General features: G+C 36.2%; 1 protein-coding gene across 1 annotated transcript in view; it reads right to left on the minus strand.

Moving 5' to 3' along the window:
• LOC113091116 (follistatin-related protein 5-like) overlaps positions 1-16,964 on the minus strand; it is a gene marked incomplete at its 5' end in the record, with an annotated part of 57,728 nt that overhangs the window by 8,462 nt on the left and 32,302 nt on the right. The window contains 5 exons of the mRNA XM_026256550.1: positions 5,806-5,930; positions 6,364-6,471; positions 10,969-11,118; positions 13,286-13,404; positions 13,542-13,568. Of these exons, the coding sequence (XP_026112335.1) occupies positions 5,806-5,930; positions 6,364-6,471; positions 10,969-11,118; positions 13,286-13,404; positions 13,542-13,568 (529 nt within the window). The remainder of the gene's footprint in view (positions 1-5,805; positions 5,931-6,363; positions 6,472-10,968; positions 11,119-13,285; positions 13,405-13,541; positions 13,569-16,964) is intronic.

A 16,964-nucleotide genomic window follows, 5' to 3' on the forward strand; every position in this document is an offset into this window, starting at 1 on the left:
ACAAAGCTCGATTAAATCTGCATGCTCTCCTATCAATTCTAACATAGACTTCAAACCCTGACATCCATCTTCTCTTTTGCACTCGAGAATGTGGCTGCTGTCTACGCCTGGCCAAAAGGCCACATCTGCCGCGGAGCGATGGGACAGACTATCACCGCCTGTGATGAGCTCCATCAACTGGCAGCCAGCGTCCGTCTATTAGCTACAGGCCAGGCTGTTTTGGCTGTGACGGTATGCTCGGGGCTTAATTTCTAAATTATGAGGTCCCGGTAGAAGGCCTGGCGACGGATTCGGCAACTGGGGGGCGAGATCATGGAATATGAATGTAAAAGTGTGTGTTCAATACTCAGTCAGACACTTCAATTGAAAACAGGATTATTTTGCTCGCAAGAAAATGATCTCCTGCTATGTTAATAAAATAGCTTCTCTGTTTGTATTAAGAGTCAAACTGACCTCAAATTATTTTCTTACTTTGTTCTTTAAAGTGGTACATTTTGACAAATTAAAACCATTGAGGGGTGCAATGTTTTATACACTTCACATCACATTTTGTATCCAAATCACATATGTGTAAAAAAACAGTGCATATTTATATCCTTAAATGTGTAAGAGTCACAAAATGTTGAAAATGAATAAATAAATAGTTTAACCAGTGTTTCAAGCAGTTTAAATGTGGATTAAACAGTGTTTCAAGAAGTTTAAATGTGGATCAGACCCGCTTTGAGCACTTTTGAGATCTTCTTCTGCATCAAAACACATCTGCTTGTATGTGCTGAAACATTGCATAAACATTTACGATGCTAAATAAGTAAAAGACACAACATTTAAAGAAATAAATAGTTATTTAAATGTGGTTTTACGAGCGATTTTCCGCCCTTGCACAAAGCTTCTTCTTCTAAAACAACACCAAAATGAAAAATATATTCACCCAACAGAAACAAGAAAGAACAGACAAAGGACATATTCTCATGAAATGTAAACTTGGACTTGGTATCCAATACCTTACATACCTTTGCGTTTTGACATGAACATGAATAAAACAATGAAGACGGTTGCCACTACAGTCCTCATGAACAAATATCAATGATACAAACATAATACATTTCAGCTACAAAAAATAAAGTGTAATCCAACTTGGCTGTGAAAACAAACACAATACATCCTGGATGAACAAAACAGAACAAAGCAAAGCCACAAAATGCAATGCAACACAAAGCAAAACCAATCAGGCTTGTGTGCTATAGAGGTCTGTGCAATGCTTTTAGAATCGGCTTTAAGGTTTGTTAAACAGATGTGTGTTTGATGCAACCCATGACAAAACTGTTGGTACACCAGAATAAGATACTATACTTAAGTGTCACATACATCTTCTTGAATTGGCACACACAGCTCTGTCGTATGGATATCTGCTGATTTCGTTACTCTGTAAAGTCACTAGCATCTAATCTAACCATGCAGCCAATAGTACAACAGGACAGCGCTGTAATATGATAATAAAAACAACACAAACAGGCATTTTTGTAGCATTGTTTATACTTTGTGACTTCTGTGTGTTTGTTTATGCACTTGTAGGGCAATTAATAGAGGCAATTTCCAGTTGTAAATCAATGCTGTTTCCTTAACTGAACCTTTTTTTTCTAATTTCAGAAGCCGTTTAACTCGGATATACGTCACAGCAAGGAAAAAATGACAATCTCAACTTCCGTTTCATGCCGACTTTAAGCATCCCATACAACCTTTCTTATGAACAAACAAAACACATTTACTCATTCATCATAACACCTGCATTTATACAAACTCCTTCAGTATTTATCTGACAAACCCTTTAGACCTGAGAAAATATGTAATTAGCATTAGCAAAGGGCTTACTGTACAATTAAAAGAAAATAAATAAATGGTTACATTATTTATTTATTTCTTTACTGTTGACATGTAAACATATTTGCCTGCAGGCTGGCCGCGGACAAAAGTATGACAGAAAGTCAATGAATGCTATAAATGGGACTCCTGTAGGCTGTTATTTTCCCAGTGAGAAGGTGTGTAAATGCAGAAATAATTTGACAACCTGACTAAAATGTCACATGCAGTCGCTCCCCTGTACAAATCCCTCCTCAACAGTTCACTGCCACAGGTGAAGTCAAAACATATGAGGCATTTCAAATGAGAAACGAATGAAGTAATTATTGGATCATGGATCACCAAACATTCCTCCTTACAACAGTGTTTTGTACAAATGACACTGGCACTGTTTACCAGTCGCACATCTTATTATGTCAGCATATTTACAAAAATCAATATACTCCTGAAGATTACGCAAGAAAATTCATATACATTTACAAGGCACACTGAGTTCTCTGGTTGGTCTATTTATTATTCATGGGTATTCATGCGTAAAGTGTGGTCCTAGCACATGATTATGGTTAGATAAACACTGACATGTACACTAGTATCAGTGTAGAACGAGCTTCTAAACAATTTAACTTTTTGTATACACAACTTTAGAGATGTACAATTATTCACAAAATCATTTGAGAGTCATAGATCGACTATTTTATAATCAGTTATCACCAAAAAAAATTTTTTTTACATAAATGCTGTTGTTTTGAACTTTATAATCAAAGAATTGTTTTCAAGACTGATAACTATAAGAAAAATTTATTGAGCACCAAATCAGCAAATTAATTAAAATATATTAAAATAGAAAATGGTTATTTTAAATTTTAAATATTATTTAAATATTTCACAATATGACTTTATTTTTATGTATTTTTGATCAAATCACAACAACCTTGGTGTTCAAAAATATTTACAAAATTTAACAGCGTAATTATTATTTCTAAAGACTTGGTACAATGTGACAATAAAGTTTAGTATATGATTTTATGTAAACACTTTATGTTTTTAATATCTAATGCCTGTTAAGTTTAAATTTAAATTAAAGAGTACTAACTTTTATTACTCTAATCAGAGTTAAAAAAAAAATTCCATAAAAAAGAACTTACTCAGACAAAATATCACTACAAATTACTGTAACTGATGAATGAAAGCATAGGATTGACCATTTAGCTTGAGATGGTGGCAAATCCAACCAGTTCTCAGAAGATTTGTAAACATCCATATCTAGCAAATGTTGTGCATAAAAGAGATTTAGTTGTTTCAGATGCTGTCAATAATTCTATGTGTACACTTTACATACAAATACCTTTGAGATCAGCATGTTTGGTCTGTTGTCTTACAAAATAACTCTCTCAATCTTTATCTCATTCCCTTTGAAACAATGACATAATTCCTCAAACATCTTACATAACAGCATTTACAAAGAAACGCAACTTCTCCATCCAAAAGCTAATGTCATGTGCTAAATCCAAACTCTTGCCAGGTGAAGATCAGAAGGATGTAATACTTACACATTTTACTAGTTAGACTTTATGTTCAAATACTTTTTCCAAACTATAATTCCTGACTAAATGTATAATCAAGTGAAACATTATGAAGATTCAATAACAGTATACAATACTATACCATTCAAAAGCTTGATGTAAATAATATAAATGTGTCAAATAGAGATAACTCTAACAAATGTAAAAACAATGCAGTTCTTTCAATTTATTCCCCCTAAAAAAACCTGAAAAATATTCTCAGCTCTTTTCAACATTAATAATAATAATAATAATGATGATGATGATAAATGTTTTTTTTTTTTTTTGGTAGAAAATAAGATTGTTAAAAGGATTTCTGAAGGATTGTGTGACTGGAGTAAGAATGCCTAAAAATGTGTTTGAAAGTCAGCTTTGATTGTCCCTAATAAACAGTTTAACTGCTCCCCCAAGTGGATATTAAATTATGTTGTGGGATAATTAAATATATTCTTAATAAACTACAAACATAAAATTATATAGATTTATTTTGTTCTCACATTCTTTCTTGTAAGTCCTCCCTCAGTGGCACAGCTGAATGAGGGGCTCATTATGCAGCTCATTATGCAGGCCTTTGTCTTCTCAGGTGTAAATCACAATGATATTCATGATAGTTGACGCCTACTCGCATATGACTTTTACCAACAAAAAGTTTCTTAGAAAATTTAAATCAATATATTGTTTTCTGTGAATGAGTAAACAAGATGATTTTCACATAATTTAGAAAGAAAAATTCTAGGCTACAAGCTCCAGTTCTCAACAATCCCGGGAACCAATGTTATGTATGTGTTTTATGGCCTTATTCAAGTGATTTAACATTTTTAGTTTTTCACTAACCATGCATAACATTTTTTTTCTCAAAAATACAATCATATACATACATGCATTTCACATATTATTATAGCCCAGTTTGTGCTGATTACAGTGATATTAGACTTTACCCATTTAGATATTTATAAGAAACGGAAAAAAGCACAAATATCAGGGCATGACAAAACTTCTCCAGGCCCCAAAAATACCCTTAGACTCCAGAGGGTTAACCTCTATTTCAGTATGGAGAGATGATGTTGCACTTTGTTGACTCGGGGCACTGAAACACATTACTATATCAGAGAGAGGACAGCACCGCTAAATGTCACCAGCCTACAGGGTGCTAAAAAAAGTGTACATACCCTCAACTGAGCGACCTGCAGTTTATTCAAGAAAAACGAGCCTGACACACACTGAACTCCAGTGACAGAAACTGAATTGTAGTGCAGCATGTATCAACTAGCGCAGAATTACTGCTAGCACATATTAGGGTGAACGCAAACAGCTGGGTTCAGTGACTCATCTAAGAGGAGAGTGTGTGTTTTGTGAGTGTGTATGGCATGAGTATAAGCCGTATTATCTCAGGCCCCGAAAGGATTGAAAATTAAACTGGTCTTTGTGCACTATGCCGTATCCTCCGGATGAACTCTCCACTGTGGGACTGAGATCATGTCTTTTAACAAAAGCTGGTAGCTGTGCTGAGGCTCCGCAACTGAACTGCAACAATATGTTTATTCTCCAACATCTTTATAAACACTATACTAAGAGACACAGTCTATTTAAAATGCTGTGAATATGATTTGAGTTGATTAGATTGCAAAGAAACTGTCAATTATCTTGCCTCACATGGTAAACCTAGAGAGCAGCCCATGTAGACAGTATTTTAAGGCATCATAGGTGTGCTGGAGACATAAAGGCTATTGAAATCAGTGAATCAAAGCTCCTGTAACACATAAATAGTGTGCAAAAGTTTCAGAAGTAAAAATACCATTAATTTTATCTATAAGGGAATTCATTTTAATTTTTTCCCCAATCCCTATATATATATATATATATATATATATATATAGGGATTGTACTCTGTTCTCTAGGTTTTTGGAACAGAGCTTAGACTTACCATGTGAGGCAATATATATAAACTTCTGGAACCAAAGGCCACTGAAAAAGTGGGCTGGCACTACTGAACTTTATATAGCGTTCCATTTGCACGACATGATAGCGTAAGTAAACATCCATCTGCCAAGAGGGGGCAATAAGAGGATTAGGGCATGCTCAGTAATCTTAAACTCAGATTTTAATCAATTCAAATGAGATTTCCATATCCACACAACATCTCCTGGACTGTTTATTCAGGGTTTAAACTCACATTTCCCCCCCGACTACCTCTAAATCTACTACGAGTGACCATGAATTCACAAAATGGTTTATTAAGATATAAATGTCACTCCCCGAATGCAATTTACACACTATCCAGTGTTTTCTCTGGAGTTCTAATCACAGCCAGTACGTGTTCATACATTACAAAAAAATAATTAAAAAAAATTATATATATAATGGTGGGAGTCTTTCTCTCTTTTACCTGATGTGATTGATTGTGAGGCTTATGGGAGGAATAAAGAAATCCTCCACCCTGTCGAAGCGATGGCCAACTGGCTGGGTGTGGATGGTGTGGTGGGACGTGCTTCCGCTGGCTTGGCTGATCACCTGATGTATGGAAGAAGCACAATAAAAACATGAGCAATGCAATTTCATTGGGGCTGTTATCCACATGATCACACACAAAAGGGAGACGTGTGAGAATCTATGATAACACAATAAGCCAGAAATCCTATTGTCTCAATGCACTCAATGTATTCTGTCTGCGATTAACCAAAAGCTATGCATTATGGCGGACAAGAGTGTGCCAATTATGCGATATACAGTATAACCCCACTGAGACCCCTTGCTATGCTGATTCAATTTTACATCACTTGAGAATGCTCCAAAACTAAAATCGTCAAAACACACACTCAGCAGAGCCGACTCATACACTTGAATAATCAGAGAAGCAGTTATGCAGAATGTCCCAGTACTCTTGTTCAAGAGGCATCAGGTGGTGATTAGCACACAGTGATGAATCTGGCATGATTTGGCTTACCTGGAGGGTTGGAGAGTTTTTCTCGAGATCTCCCCAGCTCAGGATCCACACCTGGTCATGAGACTTGTCATAGTGCAGCTTCACTGGAACCCGGTCGGTGCTCACAGTCTGTTGACAACAACAGAACAACAGATTCCATTTGCTTAGGAAAATCAGATAATGTAGTATGGAGCCAAAAGAGTATCAATAAAGATAAATGCACACACTACATTCACATATGCACACACAGGATTCATACATGCACACACATATTTCATAAATACACACACAGGATACACAAATGTGCACAAAATTTACAAATGCACACACAAAATTTAAAAAGCACAGAAGATTCAGAAATGCATACAAAATTCAGAAATGCACACAAAATTAAGAAAAACACACACAATTCAGAAATGCAAACAACATTTACAAATGCACTCAAGATTCACAAATGCACAGAACAAGATTCAGAAATGTATTTCTGATGCACACACACATATATCTTGATTTACAAACTGCTTGCGGTCTGCGAACTTCACTGCATTTGTGTGTAAATTTTGAGACTCCTCTGACTTGGCTCGACACACAAATGCCTTTTTTTTAAACAGGGACTGATCAGCAACCAATCAGATATCTACCTTCTTTTAGCCAATCACAAGAACGCACTCCACGTGGGGGATTGTTTACTTATAAGCCAATGACATGAAGGCGTTCACACAGCGTGATATGACTGTGGTGCGGCATATTATAGCCTACTTATTTATGAAATTGTATGAAAATACAGATGTTTAGATTACAATTCATAAAATATAAATTTAAAAATGTCTCAATACATATAGCCCAGGCTGTGACTGCAGAAAAAAAGTTAACCATGGATTCATAAATTTGCAATAGGCAATTATTTCATTTTATTGAAATATTTTAATGAAAGTAAAATAAAATACATTTTTTTACACCTTTTTAAATATTTATATATATCTAAATATTCTTTTGGATGCAATATAGAAATCACTTTAATTATAATATTCGGTCCCTACATGAAGAGAGAGTCAGTGATCTGCTGCAAGAGGAAAGTGACTCTCCGGCTGCGCAAAGTGAGTTGATCTCTGCGTGAGGAAAGGGAATCGTTCGTTCAACTTTGCTGGGTGAGGAAAGAGAATTGTTCGCTGAGGAAAGTGAGTCGCTCGCTGCGTGAGGAAATTGAGTCGTTCGCTGCGTGACTCGTGAGGAGAGTGAATCGTTCGCTGAGGAAAGTGAGTCGTTTGCTGCTTGACTCCTGAGGAAAGTGAATCGTTCGATGAGGAAAGTGACTCTCCGGCTGCGGAAAGTGGGTCTCCTGCTGCGCAAAGTGGGTGTCCGGCTGCGCAAAGTGAGTCGCCGGCTGCGTGAGGTAAGTGAGTAGTTCGCTGAGGAAAGTGAGTCGTTCGCTGATTGGCTTATAAGTAAACAATCCCCCACGTGGGGTGCATTCTTGTGATTGGCTCAAACAAGGGAGATATCTGATTGGTTGCAGATCATTCCCTGTTTAAAAAAAGGCATTTGTGTGTCGAGCCAAGTCAGAGGAGTCTCAAAATTTACACACAAATGCAGTGAAGTTCGCAGACCGCAAGCAGTTTGTAAATCAAGATATATGTGTGTGTGCATCAGAAATACATTTCTGAATCTTGTCCTGTGCATTTGTGAATCTTGAGTGCATTTGTAAATGTTGTTTGCATTTCTGAATTGTGTGTGTATTTCTGGATTTTGTGTGCATTTCTGAATTTTGTATGCATTTCTGAATCTTCTGTGCTTTTTAAATTTTGTGTGTGCATTTGTGAATTTTGTGCGCATTTGTGTATCCTGTGTGTGTATTTATGAATTATGTGTGTGCATGTATGAATCCTATGTGTGCATATGTGAATGTAGAGTGTGCATTTATCTTTATTGATACTCTTTTGGCTCCATAATGTAGTAACAGTTAAAAACTGAAAACGTAGTTTATAGAACAGTTGGAAAAATGACACGTTTGAATCATAGAATGAAATCTGAACTGAACTGGCCACACAGGATTTTGAATCTGAATGAAAGGAAGAGGATGAAAAATGCAATGCAATTCAAAGAAATTAAACAATCACACAACAGAGGAAATTTAATTAGTCCAACACAACAACAAAATGAGCAAAAACAGAAGAGTTGCTATGTTTAAAGGTTCCATCTTTATAATGAAATAATATCTACAATTAAATAATATCTAATTTATTACCTTATTTAATACATCAACTTTCATCTACTACTGTTTAAAAGTCTGATGTCAGTTAGACTTGATTTTTTTTAACAGAAATTAATATTTTTAAACAGCAAACCTGCATTAAAATAATCAAATAAATGTTGTTCTTTTGAACTTTTGAATTTTTCTCAAGCATCAAATCAGCAGATTAGAATGATTTCTGAAGGATCATGTGACATTGAAGACTGGAGTAATGGCTGCTGAAAATTCAGATTTACCATCACAGGATAAAAGTCATTCAATATAGCATACATTTTCATATTCAGTTCACTTAAAAACGGCACACACTCCAATTAGAAAGATGCTACACAGCATTCATCATTAAGTGGAGTGAAATTTTATACAGTAAGTAACTCATGCTAGGCACAACTAAGATTTTTGCCCCTGGTCAGAAGAGCATCTTTGAAAAATGGATCAATTTTCCACATTGTTTGCTTCTCAAGAGTCCCAGTGAGAATTCAATGAAATCACTGGAACTCATTATGTTAATTCATGAAGCAGATTCCCACCCATGCTTTTTAACGTCCTACAAAAATCACAATAAAAATTTACAAGTCCAACATCCAAGCAACTATCCATGACAGAGAGAATGTGTGCCGCCTCCAAAAGCACAGCTGTATGCCTTTTTGCACATGCAGAGTTTGGTTATGGGTGTGGATTTTAAATGGAGTGCTGACAGTAACAATAGCTCAGCCCGTTCGCAATAATAGCTTTGCATCCATATCCATTCTCTGTCACCTGGCTGGAGATATTCCACAGGGAAACAAATGATTCACTTTGTGCAGTGATAGCCTTACTGTGCAATTTTCACACCTCATTGTGCTTACATGGATGCACACAAATATGAAAAAAAGGTTAATTTGCACATTGAGCGTTGCAAAAATGATTATACTCTCTCTCTCTCTCTCTCTCTCTCTCTCTCTCTCTCTCTCTCTCAGTGGGACGGACATATTTTTTTCTTCATAATGTCTTTAACTTTAAGTGATAAGTGTATTCATCTGATGCAGCATTCACTGTTAAGTCCTCCACAATGTGAGCATTTGCACAGCTTGTTTCGACAACACATGGCATTAAAAGAAATGAAGAGAGAACTAGTGTTCGTGTGGAGCTATGATGAAGGACTGTGATTGTTGTCTTCAGTGTCTATCTCATTGTGTGAAATAATCCGTGGGAGCAGATGTGCACACTGAATTTTTATCCCAGCACATCCCTCCCTCTTTACGAGGATTAGACTGAATAATAGAAACTCTTCAGCACAGATAAAAAAAATAAATAAATAATGCGTCACTATCCTTAGCAGTTGTGTGAAATGTTCAATCTTACAAAAAAGTTTTGGTTAAATAGTGAGTCCTCAGGCTTAAAACATAATTTGTAGATAAATATCAGATTTTTCTTTCCGTTTCACGGTTTCAAAAAAAATCAGGTGGCTAATTAACACTTGCTGATCTGAGGTAATGAGAGCCGCACTCCCAGGGGATTCAATGATCTTTGTGTGATCCAATGTGACCCTTGTGAATCAAGTGAGATCTGGCACTGAGAAAGTCTTGCTGGCACTCATCTGGGTATTCACTACATTAGATTCACAGCAACCTAAAGCCAAACAATTCTGATGACAGACCACGGAAAGTCAAATTTATTCATTAACAATTAAATGAATAATTTATTCAAAATTTTTAATTCTGCCATCATTTACTCACTGTCACTTTATTCCAAACCAAACCTGAATGACTTTCTTTAATCTCTGTAACACAGAAAAAGAGACTAATTTCTCATCCTCCTTAATGGACAAGTCTGCTGAAGTCAAATCTTTTCTAATTTTTATTTATTTATTTATTTATTTTTTTTTTTTTTGTAATTTTAGTATTTGAATCAAATTAGTTTCCAAAGCACTTATTTGATTTTATTTCATTTTTTTTCAAGACTTACTTAACAGTTTTAATTTAGCAACAACAGCACTGCCTATGGTGGGTTCATGAGAAAGGTATGTTTTATTCATGAACAAAACATTCTTTCTATCTTTTTTAATCTTTCAACAAATCAGTCAACATTTTGCAATGTTGGTTTAGAGCAACTTGAGGGAACTACTCAAACAACATGCCCTTATTGTGTGCCCATGGCAGAATTTTTTTTTTCGAATTTTCATACTATAATGTTCAAATGAAAAATAAACATGCTAAATAAACATGTTAAAATATGCCAACTAGAACTGTAATTAAAAATGGTAGATTTGAGGATTATGAATTATGTAGTAGACATGGCACATTACGTATATTGAAATGCAGCATTATTTAAATTTGATGATGTGTCTATGAAATGTTCACAAGAATAATGTTTTAGTTACTGATTCATTGGCTTACCTGAACAGCTTTCTGCGATTGGATGTCTACAATGAGCAACCTGTTCAGCAAAGGCTGTGTGACGTAAATGAACTTGTCTTTCACATTGACGGCTGATGTCCACATACATTTCTGATCCTTCTCTCCCTCCACTTGTGGACAGACCTCCTCCTTCAGGAATAAGGTACAAATAAAGGTTAACAACACTGACTACACATAGAAATACTAAGGATTTTTAGAGTAAATGCATTTCAAAAGTGGCTCTTCACATAAAAGAAAACTATTAATAGCACGTCTTGAGTTGAAGGTCAACAATGTTACAAAAATTTCTGGGAAGCCAGAGAAATGATATTAGTTCTTTAGAACAAATGATATTATACAACTATGAAATCAAACAATATAAGACTCCAGCGTCTGCCTCCGAGCAAGGGACCTTGTGGATGTGGACCGATAGTGGGCAGAAGTGTCATCATGGAGACAAACTCTCAAAATGTGAGCGGCTGTCAGGCCTGAGGCTGAATGAGCTGTGGTTAAAGAGGTGATAGCTGCCTGATTGATGGCCACAGAGGTTGTGCAGAAGTGTGGTGATTCTGTTGACTGGGCTACTCAACGGCTGTCGATGACAAACAAGACGGAGACACAGACTGATGTGACTGGATGCGTCTGGTCTAGCGAAACCTCTTACAAAACTCAAATAGAATATTATTTGGCAAGAACCTCTGCCTTTTAAGCACATTTGGTTATTTTTAATGCCCTAAAAGGCTCAAAAGTGTACTAAGCATGAAAGTAAAACACCAACAAAAAAAAAAATAAGCGAGTATATGGGTGCCACTTATCAAATTGGATTGTCCCAGACATAAAAATACGTAAGTGACTATTAAGTCAGCTGCCAAAAACTGCAACTGCAATCTGTAAGATCTTTAAAATGATCAGTGAATGTTTAAAAAGGAGGGAAATACATGCAACAGCAATTTCCCACAAGCAGAACATAGGAAAAACATATCGTAATGTTCTCCAAATGTTCTTCCCCAGACAGAGCTTGCACCGGTGCTTGCCGTTAAGGCCTGACATTTGATTGATGGCCTAATAGAGGCCTGCTGCCTCTCTGGAGGCTGGAAACTCAAGCGCTCACCGCCCAGAGCACCAAATAAACACAGCTGTTTCATCAGCATACCCAGCTCCAGTGTAACAGCAGAACAGAGGAAGGCAATCATTTCATAGCTTGTGTAAATCTAGCAGCTTTCTATCAGGAAGAGCCGAGAAATGATATGCAGAGTTAGGGAGCGATGTAAGCGATGTAAGTGATGTAAAGTGATGAAGGAGGAGCTCAACTGATGTCTGTGCTGAGGATTAAACTCCATACGGTTAAATTACTGATCATGTCAGGAGAGGAAGCGATGTGCTGATGTTCATTTCAATATGTTAGCAGTAGAATTAAGGAAATGAAACAGGAAAGAATGTGGAAACAGATGAAAACTCAGATGGAAAGAAGGAAGGAAGAATGGAAAGAAAAAAGAAATAAGGAAAGAAATAGAAAAGGCAAAAATGCAGCAAAAGCAGGAAGGAAGGAAGGGTTGAAATAATGAAAAAGTAAAGCGAGGAAGGAAGGAAGGATGACCGATGAATGATTGAAAAAGAAAGAAAGAAATAGAAAAGTCAAGAAAGAAGAAAGGCAGGAAGGAGGGAAGGAAGGAAGGGTGGATAGATAGATGTGTGATGGATGCATGGAAAGAACGAAAGAGAAAGAATGGATGGATGGCTGGAAGGAAAGAGTAAGGAAGGAAAGATGAATGGGTGAACAGAATGAAGGATGGGTAGATGGATGATGATGAAACATTGAAAGAGATTGGGGAAAGGAAGGAAGGATGGATGATGAAAAGAAAGAAGAAATGGTGGATGGATGAAAAGAAAAATGAGAAAAGGGAGGATTATGTAAGGAAGAATGAATGGAAAAAGTAAGGAAGGATGGATAGGTGAACAATAAACGAAGACACATGAATGCATAGACGAAAGGAAGAGTGAAAGAGAAAAGGGTGGCTGGATTGATTGAAAGAAAGAGAATGAAATTGCAGGAAGGAAGGAAGGGAGGAAAGAAAGAAAGAAAGAAAGAAAGAGAGTGAAATGGAAGGATGGATGGATAAAAAGAACAGCAAACATCATACTTTATGTAGCCCTTTACGCAAACACCAGCAATCAATCATTTTTATTGTAAAATAATTGCTCAAATATGCAGTCATAAACTTCACACTTTGCTTGTGGTTACAGCACGCAGGAGGGAAAACAAAGGCTTTATGTTGCACATTTAGTACTTAAACATTTCTTTTACACGACAGCTCACCTGCAGGCCAAGAAGCTTCTCGCTGGGTTTGATGTGTCTCTGAATCTCACACGCCACTGGCTGGATGACTTTAATACCGTCCTCATAAAACACATAGAACATGTTTCCAATCCCCAGACCTGTAGTATCACATAGACGAGTGTGTTCAGGGCTCAGATCCCCACAAACCTTCAACATTATCACTAACACTATCATATACCTGAATCCAGACATACACTAGGCATTAATATTGAATTGAAACACAATGCTTACTTACCTTCTTCTCTCCACAGGATGTTGGCCACTGTAAGAGAACACAAAGAAGACTCATGTGAGAGATGATTGCTGTACTCTACTCATCTAAAAATCCATCCCACCAGAGATGCTAGATAAACTCACACTTCTGGCTATAAAAACCTCCCACAGATTGTTTGCAACAACATTTCTATATATTTTTTTCTATTGTGGTGTAATGCTGAGAGTTGTGTTTGATTTTGCCCAGTAATTATACTTTGCAGCCTGAGGAGCTTATTGATTTGACTCGCTCATGTATAATCAATACTGTGTCAGCATTGTACACTGAGGTCGGCCTGCGGGGATTTATACACTCACACACAGTCGCCAACCACAGTGTGCACACAGAGGAAACAATGTGCATTAGGGTGCAAGTCAGAGCTTATCTTTTCTTTAAGCATGATTATTTACTCATAACTGCTGGAGCTGTGACTAGTATTACCTTTTAAAACACTTAAACTTTGGAGATTGAGATCAATGCCTTACTAACAATGATCAAATACCTTTAAAATGGGCCTTATGGCAATCAAGCGGCTTTGCTAAGTGTCGCTGAAGCATAACCAAAAAATATCACACACGATTAACTCCTGAATAATTTCCAAAAGCATTTTAGTACAGAATAAATTGGATAATAACTACAATAAAACACCTCCATTAAGAAGAAATGATTCCTGATGGCCTCAGCGTTTGTGCTAAAAATAATAATGATGGCCATTACACAGAAAAATGACCAATATGCCATTATTGTGCTTGTGCAAGGATCTATCGTTAAATATGACTCGTTAGCATGAAATAACAGCACATTATGCCAATATAATTATGCCAAATTCTTCTCATTACTTCTGGACTGTTCACTAGTGCAGTTTCTAGTGAAGATGTGACCTCCAGCTGTTCCTCAGCAATGCGATTCAATCTCTTAAGTCTACGAATCAATCTTCCACAATTCACCTGCTACAATCTCTACACCAAGTGATTTTCATTCTGCTCTCTCACTTCATCCGGGAGACAGGACAGCAGAGTAACAGAGCTAGAGTTAATCTTTAAAAAGTCCTTAGTCAAGTTCTTTTTCTACGAGGTAATGCATCGGCGCAATCTAAAAGACTTTTGTAAAAAATATTGCCATTGAGGAATGTAAAAAAGACTCAGGAAACATGGAGTTCCACTACAGTATGAAAGAAGAAGGGAGTGGTTTGGAAGAAATGTGATCTGTGTAGACCGAGTCTTTTCCAATGACACAGAGTATTGACACAATTCATCACCAGGCAGGGGAAATAAAGAATCATACAAACAAGAGGTTGCTTTCAATGGCGCAAGGACTGTGGTGAAATAAAGAGCCAAAGTTTCCACCGTTGATCTGGGTACAAAGTAATTTCATATTTGATGTTTATACAGTTTTCATGTTAAAGGAACAGCCTTTATCTTACACTTAGACTAAGCATGCCATCAATATCATAATATTTTTTGTGTTGATACAAAAATATATTTCTTCTTAAATCTGTAAAACATTTTTAAATTCACTTCAAACATAAAAAATCTTTTTGAAGCCATGTAAAAAATAAAAAATAAAAAAAAAAATACAGTGGCAGGATAGCTATTCTTTTTTTAAAGTTAAGTTAAACTATTTAAAGTTGCAAATAAATAAATAAATAAATATAATAATAATAATAATGATAATATATATATATATATATATATATATATATATATTAGGGCTGTCAAAAATAGCGCGTTAATGACGTTAAATAGTTGTTTGTTGTTAATTGCGTAAATTTTTTTAACGCATTTCACGCATGCGCAGTGTGACAAATTATTCAGGTCAGGAAAGTCTCGTCGATCTCTGAATTCTCAAGATAGTAAAAAACATCGGCGAGCGCCGCGACGAAAACACCGAAGAAGCTTAAGGTTTTACCCCAGTTACTCTCAAATACGTTCGTGTCAAGCTTGATAAACAGAGACGATTTTGGTAGTTGATACGCTAGAGCTTCTCCCTGTTATAGCGTCCTGTGTTTCACACTGCACATGCGCAGAACGCCTACATGCAATGCAGCGAAAATTACAGCTGTTTGGAAAAGCATATGCACTTGGTTTTACTGGCACTTGAAGCCTTCAGAACGTGAAAATATCGATCCTAAAGTAATTTGGCAGAGCAAATGAACACCTCCCAAAAAACAAGAGTGCCCAGAGTGCTGCTTATGTGATGGTGGCGCATGTTTGTGTTTCTGAGTTCATTCTTTCGAGTTTCTCTATGCATAATTTCATAGATATGTGGCTATATTTAACCACTGGTTCACCTAAAACTCTTACACTATCTGTAGTTGAATGGCATGGTTTGATATAGTGGTCAGGTAAATTTGATCTAAGTAAATGTTAAACTTTTGAAATTCAGAAAAAAAGAACCACATACTGATGAATCAATACATGAAAATTATGTATCTGTGTCCTGTTATTTATCTTTTGGTATGCATTTCAGAAGAAAAAAAAAATGGTAAGGATTCAGGTGTAATTGCAAATAGTGATTAATCCTGATTAATCCACTGAAAATTCTGATTAATTTGATTAAAAATTTTAATCATTTGACAGCCCTAATATATATATATATATTTTTTAATAAAATTAAAGCTATAAATTAAATTAAATAAATAAAATAAAAGCTGAAAAAAAGAAAAGAAAAAAAAAAAAGCAATCATGCATTGCATAATTTAGCTCTTCCATCCATCGAAATGGTTCAGGTTAGTGGAACACGGCTGCTGGGAAAAACCACAAACCTTACCTGAAATGCACTCTGACCGAAACGCTATGTCCCCGAAAGCAGAGTCACATTTCAAGCTGCTGGTGGGAGATAAAGCAGTGGTACGAGTCGACTGTGATGGCGTAACAGGTGAAGGCTAGTGTTAGACTCTAATTAGGTCTCCAACACAACGGAAAACTAATCAAGACAAATGCCTGGGGTCTGCGTTTCTGCTTTGCCTCTCTGAATCATTCATGGACCTATCAAAATATTCATGAGTTGAGAATGCAACTATGCATCTATCACGCTAATGCTCCATTGAGCAAATTCCAGCATAATTAAAACAGCAAACATGATATAATTATGACTATTTTGAAGACACTATAAATGAATATGCTATACGACTTAAGGATTGGTTATAGTAACCTTTCCCACTTTCTACATGTGGTGTGTAGCATATATAAGGAAAAAATCCTGTGCATTCAGTAGGTTTGGAAGGTCATGCTACCTTATGGAAGAGTGAACTAACTTATTTTGCTGGTATTGCTTTCTTTAAACTTTAATACAAGCACTTACAGTCTTTTGGATATTGAGGTTAATGCCCTCAGGTATAGGGCAACCCCTCAGAGAAGGGCTGATGCTGAAATAGACTCCAGTAAATCCATTTGATGAAAGAAG

Source organism: Carassius auratus, unplaced genomic scaffold (assembly GCF_003368295.1).
Source record: "Carassius auratus strain Wakin unplaced genomic scaffold, ASM336829v1 scaf_tig00214077, whole genome shotgun sequence".
NCBI classification, from domain to species: Eukaryota; Metazoa; Chordata; class Actinopteri; order Cypriniformes; family Cyprinidae; genus Carassius; species Carassius auratus.